The sequence below is a fragment of the Quercus robur genome, chromosome 9, assembly GCF_932294415.1.
Source record: "Quercus robur chromosome 9, dhQueRobu3.1, whole genome shotgun sequence".
Classification (NCBI taxonomy): Eukaryota; Viridiplantae; Streptophyta; class Magnoliopsida; order Fagales; family Fagaceae; genus Quercus; species Quercus robur.
In genome coordinates this window covers 3,608,700-3,622,144 of record NC_065542.1, presented here as the reverse complement: position 1 = coordinate 3,622,144, position 13,445 = coordinate 3,608,700, and the positions used below count along the sequence as shown (strand labels likewise).

Genomic DNA, 13,445 nt, shown 5'->3' with positions numbered 1-13,445 from the left:
TTATATATAAAAATTATTAGAATAAAATAAAACGACACAACAGGAAAATGGGAATAAAAAATAATTATAATGATGTTCAAATAGATTGTAATATAAAAATTCTCGATAAGAACATTAAAATATAAGAAAAATAAAATTTAAATAAAAAATTATTAATATTTAATAGACATTTAAATAATAAAAATATCACCTTTGGTCCCAAATAGCTTGAGCCAGCCATTAAACAAATCACTGTTATCACGACGAGTCACTTTTTCTTTATTATTATTTTAATTTAATCACTGTCACGAAGTCACATGATTATACAAAAAAAAAAAAAAAAAAACGAAGCCACATGATTGCTTTGAATAATAGTCAATGACTTATTTCTAAAAGTGCTTTTTTTTTTTTTTTTAGGATCCAAAAGATAAGTTGCTATTACTGACTTACTGTCCACAAGTTCTCAATGACGTACACTCTCCGTCTCTTTTCCCAAACTCAGCACGCACACCAAACTTCCAACAAACTTTCCTCAACTCTCCGTCTCTTTAATACTAATAGTTTTCCTCTTCAATTATTCTCTCTCTGTTTTTTCTCTTCTCAAATTGACCTCACGGAAAGCTTTTTTTATCACCATTTGTTCAAGCTTATTCGTCTCCTCGATCTTCACAACGTGATCCGCACATTCAAGGTCCTCTCTTTTCTCTTATTCAATGCTTTGTGTGAATTCTTTGATTTTTTTTATTTTTTATTTTTTATATATATTTAGTTTGCGATTCAATTTATATTTGGATGATGACAAAGATTTTTATCCTGGGTTTTGTGTTTCACTTTTGTTTTATAGTATTAGTATCTGAAATTCTCCTCTTATACCAACTGCGATTGTTAAATTACAAACGTTCTTCTCTTAATACCATTTTGTGAAAAGCTAACTGTATATAGGATCAAGAGGATTGATGCTTAAAGAAATCATTAAAAACACAGAGGATGCTTTTGTAATGATTTAACGTTAGTTAGTTAAATTTCTGCAAAAGTAATAATTTCAGTTTGAGATTCCTGGAAGGAGAGGGAGACTTTGCACATCCACTTTGGCCTCACTTGGGCCTATCACCGTAACTTTTTTTTTTTAATGGACCATGTGTGAGGCAGTGGGCAAATTGAATGTAGTTGTAAGATTGTTGTGAATTTTGTGGTGGCCTTAGTTTTAGTAATGCCTCCCTCCTCTCTCTCACAAACTTACAAACAAAGGAAAGAATGGTGATTATTCCTTTATTAAACAAGAAATTATTATTTAATAAAATTATATAATAGGAATTGAATTATGTGTTGTTTCTACTTTCTAAGAGATAGTGATAGGCCCACGATCTCTTAGAATAGTGAGCTTTAATGTCACTGCTGCAAATTCATTTATCATATTTGTAAGTTTTCACTTTTCACACGTCCATCTCTTTTATTCAATACTTTCACTCAAAGAAATGAAAAAATCGACATCAAATTGTTCTCTTCTGCTCTAATTTTTTTTTTTCCTTGTAATTTTTCTTTCAATTTTAATTTAATGTACTTTTTTTATTATTATCTTTTTTGTAGTTCAAGATTTGCCGACATAGTTCCAATGTCTTCCATTAGCACTCAAAATGCCTCCTCTTTGTTGTCATTTTCATCTTCAACACCACAATGGAAATATGATGTCTTTCTTAGTTTTAGAGGTGATGACACCTGTAATAGTTTTACGGACCATCTCTACGTTGCTTTGAAACAAAAGGGCATAATCATCTTTAGAGATGAGGAAGAAATTAAGAGAGCAAAATCTATTTCACCAGAGTTCTTGAAAGCAATAGAAGAATCAAGATTTGTGATTGTCATTCTCTCAAGAAACTATGCATCTTCAACATGGTGCTTGGATGAACTTGTAAAGATCATAGAATGCATGAAAGAGATGAAAACAATTGTTTTTCCAATTTTTTATGATGTGGATCCAACTAATGTACGAAAACAAACAGGCACTTTTGCTGAAGCCTTTTCTAAACATGAAGAATGTTTCAAGGACTTCATAGAGAAGGTGCAAACATGGAGAGTTGCTTTAAGAGAATTGGCAAATCTCAAAGGTTGGCACCTACTAGATAGGTAATCCAATTTGACATATTAATTGCCTTTAAATGTTCAAATAAATGTTCGCACTTCTTTCTATTTTGACTTGATCTAATTAATTTACATTTTTGTATTTCCTTCAATTTTTACTTGCACCAAAATATTTACATTTTCTTGTTTAAGCCAACAAAATCGAACACTGGGTCTGTGCTTTCTTTTTTGGTCCCATTTATGGGTGGTACTCACTAATTATCATTCTCTCTTAATTGCAGGTCTAAGACACAATTTATCCAGCATATTGTGGGAGAGTTATGGCATAAATTAAGTTATGCACACTTTGAAGATTTTGAAGATCTTGTAGGAATAGAATATCGAGTGAAGGAATTGGAGTCATGTTTGGCTATAGGGTCCGATGATGTTCGCTTTATAGGGGTTTGGGGGATGGGGGGAATAGGTAAAACAACTCTTGCTAGAGTTGTTTTTCAAATGGTTTTGGAGAAGTTTGAAGGTTGTTGCTTTCTACCTAATATTAGGGAGGTTTCTGAAAAAGATGGTTTAATTCGATCGCAACAACTTCTTCTTTCAAAAATATCAAATGAAAGGATAAGTATACAAGATGTTAATGAGGGAGTTTTCATGATCAAGAATAGGTTACGTCATAAAAGAATTCTTCTTGTTCTTGATGATGTAGATCAATTAGACCAATGCAATAAGTTAGTTGGGGAGCATAATTGGTTTGGTTCAGGTAGTAGAGTTATTATAACAACAAGGGATAAGCATTTACTAGAACTACTTGGAGTAGATGGAATATATGATGCTAAAGGATTGAATGATAATGAATCTCTTCATCTCCTTAGTTTGAAAGCTTTTAAAAAATTGCATCCTCCCAATGATTTTCTGCAGATTTCCAAAGATGTTGTGCATCATACATGCGGACTTCCTTTAGCCATTGAGATTATAGGTTCCCTTTTGTTTAACAGAAGTATCAATCAATGGAAAAGTACATTAAATAGGCTTACAACATTTCCTGAACATCATATTATCAAAGCACTTAGAATAAGTTTTGATGGGCTACATGAAGTAGAGAAGGAAATATTCCTACATATTGCATGTTTCTTTAATCATATGGATCAAGATAAGGTCATAGAAATACTAGATTGTCTTGCCCTACATCCTAGAATTGGATTAGATGTTCTATTTAAGAAATCCCTCATAAAATTGTATTGGAATCAATTGTGGGTGCATGGTTTATTACAAGAAATGGGTTGGAGCATAGTTCATGATGAGTGCCATAAAGATCCTGGGAAGCGTAGTAAATTGTGGTTGTATAAAGACATTGACCAAGTGCTGACAAAAAATACGGTATGAAAGAGCCTGAACATATACCTTATTATATTATTCAACATAGCTTAACTTAGAATAGTTTTGGTAATCATACATTTTGCAATTTACTAATCCCTTTTTGTTTTTGATTATTAGGGAACAAAAGCAGTTGAAGGCATAGTCCTAAATTTACCCAAACTAATAGAGGCAGATTGGAATCCTAGATCCTTTTTAATGATGCAACATTTAAAATTGCTCATAATCAATAATGTTCACCTTATGCATGACCCTAAACATCTTTCCAATGACTTAAGATATCTTGATTGGCGTGGGTACTCTTCAAAATCTTTGCCATCAAGTTTCCAATCAAACGAGCTTATTGAACTTCACATGTGCTGTAGCTACATTGAACGACTTTGGAAAGGAACAAAGGTATTTACTTAACTAGAAACAACCTTTTTTTTAGGTTTCATTAAATTGTAAGGTTTGGTTAAAACTAAATTTTTTTTTTTTGGGGTCTTTTAACAGTCTTTTGAGAGATTGAAACTCATCGAATTAAACAATTCTCAAAATCTCATTGAAACCCCTGATGTCACCAAAATCCCAGTTCTTGAGAAGTTGTTTTTAGAAGATTGTATAAATTTAGTAGGGGTGCACCAATCAATCGGAGTTCATGAAAGGCTTACCATTCTTAATTTGAAAGGATGCAAAAATCTCAGAAGTCTTCCAAAAAAATTTGAAATGGAGTCTCTTAAAATTCTTATTCTTTCTGGTTGTTCAAAAGTGAAAAAAATCCCAGAATTTGGGAAGAATATGAAACTTGTATTAAACCTTTACTTGGATGACACTGCTATTACAGAATTACCCACATCAATCGGAGTTCTTAAAAAGCTAACTCTTCTTGATCTAAAAGCCTGCAAAAGCCTCAAAACTCTTCCAAACAAGTTTGAAATGGAGTCTCTTGAGATTCTTACTCTTTCTAACTGCTCAAAAGTAAAACAAATTCCAGAATTTGGGGGAAACATGAAACGTGTATGTAAGCTTTACTTGGATGGTACTGCTATTACAAATCTACCCACATCAATTGAGCATTTGACTGACCTAGCTTCAATTAATTTAAGAGATTGCAAAAATCTTGTGTGTCTACCCAATACCATTTTCAATTTGAAGTTGCTTAAAGATGTGGATATTTCCGGATGCTCAAAACTTGAGAGACTACCTGAGAATTTGGGGAATGCAAAAAGTATAGAGGAGCTTGATGTGAGTGGAACTGCTATAAGACAAGTGCCTCCTTCCATTGGTCTCTTAAAGAACCTTAAACAACTATCTTTCCGCGGATGTAAGGGGTTATCATCATCTAAATCTAAATCATGGTATGACTTCCTCCCTTTTTATTCAATGCCAAGATGTCCAGATCCTGTGGAATTGTCCTCTCTATCTCTATCAGGATTATGTTCTCTAATCAAATTGGATCTAAGAGACTGCAATCTTAGGGCTGTCCCCAATGATATTGGTTGCTTATTCTCATTAAACATATTAAATCTAAGTGGAAATGATTTTGGTTACCTTCCGGAAAGCATCACTCAACTAACTAGTTTGAGACATTTGAACCTGGATAATTGCACGAGTCTTCTATCATTGCCAAAGCTTCCATTAAGTATTGATTATATTAGGGGATTTAATTGTACCTCATTGGAAACGGTACCAGATCTATTGAAACCAAATTCTTCAATTGAGCCAACCCTCAATCTTTCAGATTGCAGTAAACTAGGTGACAATCAAGGCTTTATTGACATGTTTTTTGCAGTGATAAAAAAGTTGTTACAGGTAATCTCTCCTTCTCACTCTCTCTTTTTCTCTCTACTCAGAGTGTGTTCTAAGCACCCTACTTTGTATGTTACAGGGACATTCTCTTGACGACAGACATCTGCATAAGAAATATGCCATCATTTTTCCTGGAAGTAAAATTCCGAAATGGTTTAGGCATCAAAGTATAGGGGCTGAAGTGAATATAAAAGAACCTTTTTCTCGTTTGTGTAATGAGTGGATGGGGATCGCTGTCTGCGTTGTATTTTGTTCTCATCCACATCACCAAATCCCCAATGGTGATTCACTTTCCTGTTGGCTGGTAGCCAATGGAAAAAAAATGTCTTCTGCACCAAACACTGGCCATATTGTTGTTTTATCGGATCACATCTGGCTACTTTATTTGCTTCCTCAATACTACCAAGAGAAACAAATAAAATTATTGTGGGAATGTGATGCAAATGGATTCATTCGGGTTGGAATTAGAATTATGACTCATTGTTCAGTCTTTGAGGTGAAGAGATGCGGGTTCCGTATGGTATATAAGAAAGACATTGAAGATGTCAACCGAAGTATGGCTCAGTGTAGCAACAATAGCACCATTCCTTATTAGGGTTTGGATGTTGTCCATCATAAATTCGGCAATGCCAAGCGAACCCGTGATGACTATGATGGGGCTAGACCTAATGGAGAAGGAAGCTCTAATGATGTACCACACCCAAAACGGATTGTGAGGAGTCTATTGAGTATAGAGAATGTGGTGAGGAGTTAAGTGATTGGGAGGAATCTAGTGAAAGTGACCGGGAAGGTTAATCAACTTTTTTCTCTACATTACCTGTAAGTCACTGTCTTTCTTCTTAATTCAAGTTCTATTGATTGTTGCACTATCTTTTTCTCTTAAGTGTACGTTTATGAATGGATTGCCCACCATATGTTTGATTAGAGCTGTCAATGAGACTCCTTGCAATTTAACTTGAAAGAACAAAGAATGAAGAGGAAAAGCTTTTTTATTGTGATTGACAACAAAATTCGTAAAGTTTATAATGTCACAAATAAAAATCAACAAATACTATGAATAATAGATATTATTGAGTCGATTACTAAATGGCCTTGGCCATGTGCTGTAATTATTTTGCAATGTTAGATTAACATCTTACACCTCATCATCCCATGTGATGCATGTGTTGAGGCATGGGTGAGACTGAGACCTTAATAATATTTGAATCTCATTTAAAAGTGACACATCTTTTTCCTCTGCAATTTGTTAGTTAGAATGTCTGTAATGTCAAATACGAATGGAAAGGGTGCTACAGCCCCTATCACATGATTTGCCTCATTGATATGTAATATTAATAGTCTAAAACTCATTTCATACATACCATTCCTTTTTAAAATGGAAGTTCTTACCATATGACTTTTGTGCTTTGGGCTCTTGATATTCTTGACATTTCCTAGGCCCATTTCACATGTTCACCTTTACAGTAATTGGACTTGTGCATGCAAACAACCATGTAGAAAAGGTTGAAAAATGGAGAAGGTAGTCTGCTTAGATTTGTAAGCCTTGCTCTACTTGTTATGTTGTTTTGATGCATTCTATCTTTAATTTATGTTTTGTCACATTTTCCTTGTTATTTTGTCATTTTAGCCTAATATATTACATTTTATTGTGAATTGATAATACCCCTTTATAAACATCCAAGTATATACATATGGTAGATTCTCTGAAAGTTGTGGTAGATGTGCTGGTCAAAGATACTTTCGGGTGGAATTCTGAATTAGTCACTCTAGAGTCAAAATGATGCTGAAAGAATTTTACAAATTCCCGATTGTGTCTCTGACAAGCTCATAAGGGCTCATTCCAAATTTGAGGCTTCTTTGGTTGAAATAGGATAATGGCTATATCATACTAGCAATTATATAAACAAAGCTGCCAGGTCTTTTGGTGATCTTACTGGCACAACCTTAAGTGAAGACCTTGAGTATTGGAACTAGTTATGTAGGTTACAATTACCATTTAAAATGATTGTCATTCTCTGGAGGATTTTATTATATTTTCTAATTGTGATGGCAGAATTGTGAAGACATCTGAGGACTTATGTCCTTTGTGTCAAAGATACTAAAAGTCTAAAACCTTAGACTATATATATTTTTTCTTGTCATCCAGAGATATCTATTTTTTTTTTTAATTATCTATCCATTAGAACTTATTTCAATTAGTCTTACTTGATTCAGGCATGGACAAAGGGAATCAGGGAAATTTAGAAAATGACAAGGCAATTGTGAAGAAAGAGCCTTTCTCTGCCATTAATGTGGTCTTGTATTGTAAAAGTTTGGTTACAATGTGCTGGGTAACTAACAATTTAAAAAACAATGAAAAGCCTTGACAGCAGCAGGATAAGCAAATCCAGACCTTTAGAGAGTGTTCCAACTGGAAACCACTCATGTTGTAGGAAAGCTGCAAGGGTAGGAGAAGAAAATAGAGGGGATCTAGTTTCTTTTGTAAAAATAGAGAAGGTGCATGTCCATGGCTGGTTGTTTCATCTGGGTTGTTAAAGATTCTATGAGAGCAGCTATTTTGGCTTTCTGTGAAGGATTGTTGAAGCTTCAAGCTTTGCGAGTTCTCGCTGTTATTATTCTTAGAAGTAACAAAGAGGTGGCAGAGTTAGCTAGTAGAGAGGCAGTGGTGAAGCTGCGAAGGACATTCAGCATTTTACAAATGTTTGGGTTTGACAGGTCAACAGATGTCCGGCAGAGGCTTGATCTCTAGCAACCATTGCCTCTAAGTTCTTTATGAACATATTAGCTTGGATACAGACAGTGAACTCCTAATCTTGTACTCTTTGCTTCTTGTGTTGGTTCTTTTGTTTCAATGTACCTAAAAATAATGGCTAGAAAGAGCTTTTTGTTGGTGTTCTAAAAGCAGTAGAAATCATTTGCTGGAAAGCAAGTATAAATCAAAATTGAAAAGCTTTTACTGCCAAGGTATTAATTTATGGTTGTATCCTATATTGTTTTATTCCATTCAAAATTATGCTTCTGGGTTGTCCTCATTTAGAGGTCCATTAGCACAAGCTCATTAGTAAAGGCATGAAAGATTGACAGGAAGTTCAAAATGAAAAATCTAGAATTCTAATTCTTATTTTTTTCCTTCTTGTCCTTTCTATATGATTTGGTTTGCTCTAATATGAAGTATGCAAAGGGGTTTTATTTTTTTTGAACTATTAAAAGGCTTCCTTCTTTTTTCTTGTAATCTAGGATTCTGGTTTGGTTTGATCTATCCATTAGAACTGATTTCATTCAGCCTTACTGGATTCAGGCATGGATCCTGACCTGGCAGAAGGTATTGGGGGCAATTAGAGAACTTAAAGTATTTCTTGGTGTCATTTGTCATTATTATATGGTCTATTTGGTCTTATAGGAACAAGACGTCTAATTGGTCTTATAGGAATAAGGCAACTGTGAAGGCAGATCCTTTTCCTGCCAATAATGTGGTCATGTATATTAAAAGTTTGATTTCTGTGTGCTGATCATTTTTGTTCAATCATGCTAGAGGATAAAATCAGCACTTTTGTTGCTCTATTTGTACCAATTTACTACAATTATTCATAGGAGAATACAATATATGCATGCCACTTCAGTTTTGTAGTAAAATCAAATGAAAGCAGGAAATTTGGGCCCTTTTCCCCAAAGGTCAGTTCTCTTAGGGCCTATTAAAAAAACGGCATGTGATCTGTTTTTTTTTTTTTTTTTTTTTCACTACATCTACCCTTTTGAAATCTAAAAATTGAGAATTTATCTGTTGTTTTGTTGATTTTCTCTGAGGTTATGATGAAATTTGTTGATTTTGTTCTGTTTGGTGATTAGAAAGCTGGAAATTTGCCTCTCTTTTTTTATTTTGATTTTGTGCTGAGTTTGCCCTGGAAGTGGAGGGCTTTTTATTTTTCTGAATCCCAATATAAGAAACTTAAAGTTTATTATTTTTTGTTTTCATTTAAACAATTTGATCTTAGAAATGAAATTTTGCCTAGAATATCTGATGATAGTGTGTAGAGGGCAAGCAAGCTCTCGTTTAGTATTATTGATTTATTTTCTTAAAACATTTGTAGTAGATGGATTATCTTCTAAGAATTTAATATCTTAAATTGTGTTATTGCTGATTATAATAATCTTTATTGTTGTACTCAACACAAACTCTTATTTTATTTATTTAGTTTTACTTGTTATCTATGCACTTCTTTTTCAGTCCATGAGCATTCAGACACAATTCTTGACAATTTGGAATTAGAAACTTCTCATTATCATATTTTTCATTCAGAAACCAATATAAGACATACGTTTTTATTTTTTTATTTTTATTTTTATTTATTTTTTTATTTATTATTTTTTTTTTAACATTTGTTTTTGTTTATGTGACTATTTCTATCTTTGACGGCTAGGAAAGTTGGGGAAAATTAATGTAGAAAAGGTACAAAGCCTTTGAATTCTATCTTGTTTTGATGTTTTAGATTTGGGAATTGTAATGCTTGACTAATATGGGCTGAAAATTAGTTCTTGACTTCTCAACTTTGTGGGTTCCCTTTGAAACATATAAATTTTGTTTTCTTATCCTATAATTTTCATAGAAACTGGATGAGTGACAAAATGTTGGGTTTATGCTTTCTTATGGTTTTGTTTTCAGAACACATAAGCATGGCTCAAGCAAGTCAGTTATGTTTGGCTTTGTTGGAAATTTCTTTCCTTTACATAAAATGCATTTTTTTTCCCAAGAAGATAGGAGAAGCTTATTGTGGGTTATGTCTTTTTGTTTGTTTGTTTTCTAAAGGTACCTGTTGGAGCTATGCCAGAAAGCTTTGGAGGATATAATTTTTTATTTGGGGCAGGTTGTGGGAAGACCCACATTTCTGTACTGCTTATACATGAGCTGAGTCCCTTAATAAGGAATCCCCAGAAGAACATATGCATCTTTCTCGCCCATTCAGTGGCTCTGGTTGAGCAGGTAAGGTACTATTTATCTTGTTTGATTTTGTAATTTGATGTTTAGTTTAAAGTTGTATTTAAGTTGGAGACAATTTTTGTAGTTTATATTGCTGGTTCATTGCACAATAATGGAGTGGTGTTCTCCTTGGCTTGGCTGAAGTGGTAGGTGCGCAGGCCTTGATAAGGGGGTTAGGCTATAGGTTTTCAGTGCTCATGTATGCAATTTCTCGTCGTTATTCTAGATTTTAAGACAGGGCTTTCTGATTATACATGCTTCAAGTTCACCTTGGAATGGAGTTTGGCATTTAATAAATAGAATCATGATTATACTATGAATTCTTTCATTTATATAATATATATATATATATATGTATGTATATATGTATGTATGTATATTTTTTCTGAAATTTGTGTTTGCTCTGTTTAATTTTCCCGTCAACTAAATTTTCCAAAGTTGAATAATGTTCTACATGATAATTTTTTTTTTTAGTTGTTTGATTTGATTTTAGATCTGTGCACTTCTGTTGAGGGCATCACAATTTGACTTTAGATCATATGTGGTTTTTGGCCAGTCATATTGACTTAACACTCTGCCATACCGATTAATTATTGGTAGGTTGCAGGTGTTGATTATTGAAAACTGAAATTTAAGAATTTTATAAAAATGGAAAATTTTATTGCAAAATGGGGAATAACGCCTTTTCAGAAATAGATAGTTTGACATTGCCAATATGTTTCTCAAAAAAAAAAAAAAAAAAAATTACCAATATGTATTATGTATATATTTTCTATTCTTTTGGATAAACATCATAAACATTGAAAACTGAAGAGGTTCATTGTTGTTTGTAGGTTATAGTTGAATTAGATTTCCACATACAGAAATGAAATTAGAATAAGTGATTTTTTTTTTAGAAGTAAATTAGAATATGTGATTGCTTGCTAGCACTTCACATCATTTTAAGTGGTCAGTAACAAATGAGAGAAGCATATTGCTTGTACATATGATCTGTGTGAGATTGGGAACCCTGCTAATATCCACAGAAATATTTTTGGGACAATGTTCCAATTCGGAATTTGTTGAGAGATCTCATGTGCATGATTTATACTTTTCTTTGTATCTCAAACTCACTGAAAAATATATTCTCAAGATTTGTATGAGCCCTTATGTATACTTTATTTTTCTTTAACTTAAACAATGACTTTTTATTTTTATTTTTTATCAACAACAATAAAAGCCTCAATGCTAGTAAAACCACAGTTTTAAATATACTTAAATGTATTGGTTCTTTGGTGATTTATTGAACATACCTCTGTGAATGAAACAAACAATTAAACTTTCTTGTGTAGAAGCTATGACCATATTAAATTTTCCAAGCAACTTTGCAATTTCTGGTTTGTTGCTCTATTTTTCTGGGCATCGAATAGTTCCACCAACAGTCCTGCACTCATTATGGATGTCCTTGTTCTAAATTAGAAAATATTTTCGATATTATACAAATATATTCTCATCTTTGTAGATTGGTGTTGACACTGCAGATCATGCTCATGTAACTGGGCAGATGCCAGTGAATTGACTATTGTCTTCTGGACATAAAAGAGGACTTGCCACCAGAAATAGTGATTGGTTCTGCTTCTGCTGATGACTCTGCTGTTAAGCCTTTGATGAGTTCAGCAGCTTCAGCATGGGGAAACAGGCTTGTCATAGGATTTATTCTAATTGAAGTTACTGTTGATAATGTTGGGTTGCATTTCAGTCAGTTTGGTCATGTTTTGGACGTGTATCTTCCCAAGGTAATAGCAGCTGATTAGTATCTAGTCTAATTGCGAATGGTGTAGATGGTTAGATGATGAAAATATTTTGTAAATGCTTAAATCATGGCCATGCAGAATGTAATTAGATGTGTCAAAGGTTTTAAATGGGCTTGCTTGCAGAGTAATACTTTTACCACGTTGTCTATATATCAAACATTCAATATTGTGCAACGCTAGTAATAAGCTGAAATCAAGACATTGAGATATGACTACAAGCCAAAAAATGCACATGATGAAAACTGAGGTAGCACCAATTGGAAAACAGCTGAGAATGAGATATTCTGCCAAATTCATCCAGGGATGCATATTAAGAATCAGTAACTTCTCGGAGGCTTTTCTTGGTACTAATTGATTGCATGGTTTTTTCACATTGCTATTTGCACGTCATGGAAATTGATTCTGTACTGTAATTGCTTATGCTGTATGTTATTGTTATATATTTGTATTTATCACATCTTTTTGCAGGTTCTGCTCATGTGATATGATGCAGAAGCGTCAAGAAACAGAACACGATTATTTCTAAAAAAACAAGAAACAAAACTTTTTTGTATCTGAAAATAATCTCGAATTCACTAAGGTTCTTTAAATCCATAAGGGTCCTTGAATCCACAAGGAAAAAGGGTCTAGAATTCACCAGAAAATAAAAAGACAAAAGTCTGAATTTTATTGATTGAATAATTGTTCAAAAAACGTGTATAGACTTAGGGGCCTATTGAAGGGCTTCGTAAAACTTGACAAACAAGAAAATATAATGTAAAATAACTCCTAATTAATACCTAACCATAACAGAACCAAATTTGACATAAAAAGCATTAAAAGCACCTAAAAACAAGGAAATAAATGCCTTAAACCTAAAATAACGTTTTTTTACAGAAAAATACCAAAATTAATAAATTACAAAAATTAAATAATAAATTTTGTTCTACATCAGACCCCTCCACTTGAAACAATTTCGTCCTTGAGTTGGTGGTTGAAATCTGAAAATCTTCCATGCCAAGAGAACAAATACTGTGAATACTTCATCTTCTTTGTATTCTTACCAAACTTGAAAGTCATCAATTGAGCAACTTGAACTTTGTGTCCTTTGATCTTCATGCAATTAACAATATTCACCAAATAAAAGTCAATAATCATATCAAATCTTTCCACCCAATTAAATCAATAAACTTTGTTTCGGTGTCTCTCACCAAAATAATAAGAGCCTGAACATTGCAATCATCTAACTTGACTTCATTGAGGTCATTGACAAATTCCTCTATAATTTCTTCTTTAATGGTCTCTACTATCTCGACCTCAAGATCTTTCTCTATAATAGGGTCTTCATTAATCTCCTCCACAATCTTGATTTCAAGTTCTTCTTCTATAACAATGTCTTCACTAATTTCCTTAAAAATCTCTATATTTTTTTCTTTTGACTTCTATATAATCTTCACTAATAATATTTACTTCAACATGTAATT

General features: G+C 33.0%; 1 protein-coding gene across 3 annotated transcripts; it reads left to right on the top strand.

The window, feature by feature from the left end:
• The first annotated feature begins 508 nt into the window (after positions 1-508).
• On the top strand, positions 509-10,517 carry LOC126700430 (disease resistance protein RPV1-like). 3 transcript variants are annotated; one of them, XM_050398590.1, is made up of 6 exons: positions 509-670; positions 1,567-2,103; positions 2,340-3,429; positions 3,547-3,822; positions 3,919-5,217; positions 5,294-5,925. In XM_050398590.1, exons 2-6 carry the CDS (start codon positions 1,592-1,594, stop codon positions 5,807-5,809), a joined length of 3,693 nt encoding a protein of 1,230 aa, XP_050254547.1. In that variant the 5' UTR covers positions 509-670; positions 1,567-1,591; the 3' UTR covers positions 5,810-5,925. The 3 variants fall into 3 exon arrangements, 1 of the variants encoding a protein (XP_050254547.1); XR_007647139.1 differs by lacking the exon at positions 509-670 and adding an exon at positions 7,429-7,736 and having other exon boundaries at positions 1,328-2,103; positions 5,294-6,033; XR_007647140.1 differs by lacking the exons at positions 1,567-2,103; positions 2,340-3,429; positions 3,547-3,822; positions 3,919-5,217 and adding an exon at positions 10,019-10,517 and having other exon boundaries at positions 621-670; positions 5,703-6,033.
• Positions 10,518-13,445: the final 2,928 nt, after the last annotated feature.

Excerpts from the sequence above, each read along its gene's own strand:
- LOC126700430 (XM_050398590.1), top strand. The coding sequence starts at position 1,592 with ATGTCTTCCATTAGCACTCAAAATGCCTCCTCTTTGTTGTCATTTTCA. Across the intron at positions 3,430-3,546 it reads AAGTGCTGACAAAAAATACG|GGAACAAAAGCAGTTGAAGG; the intron begins GTATGAAAGAGC and ends TTTGATTATTAG. Across the intron at positions 3,823-3,918 it reads GACTTTGGAAAGGAACAAAG|TCTTTTGAGAGATTGAAACT; the intron begins GTATTTACTTAA and ends GTCTTTTAACAG.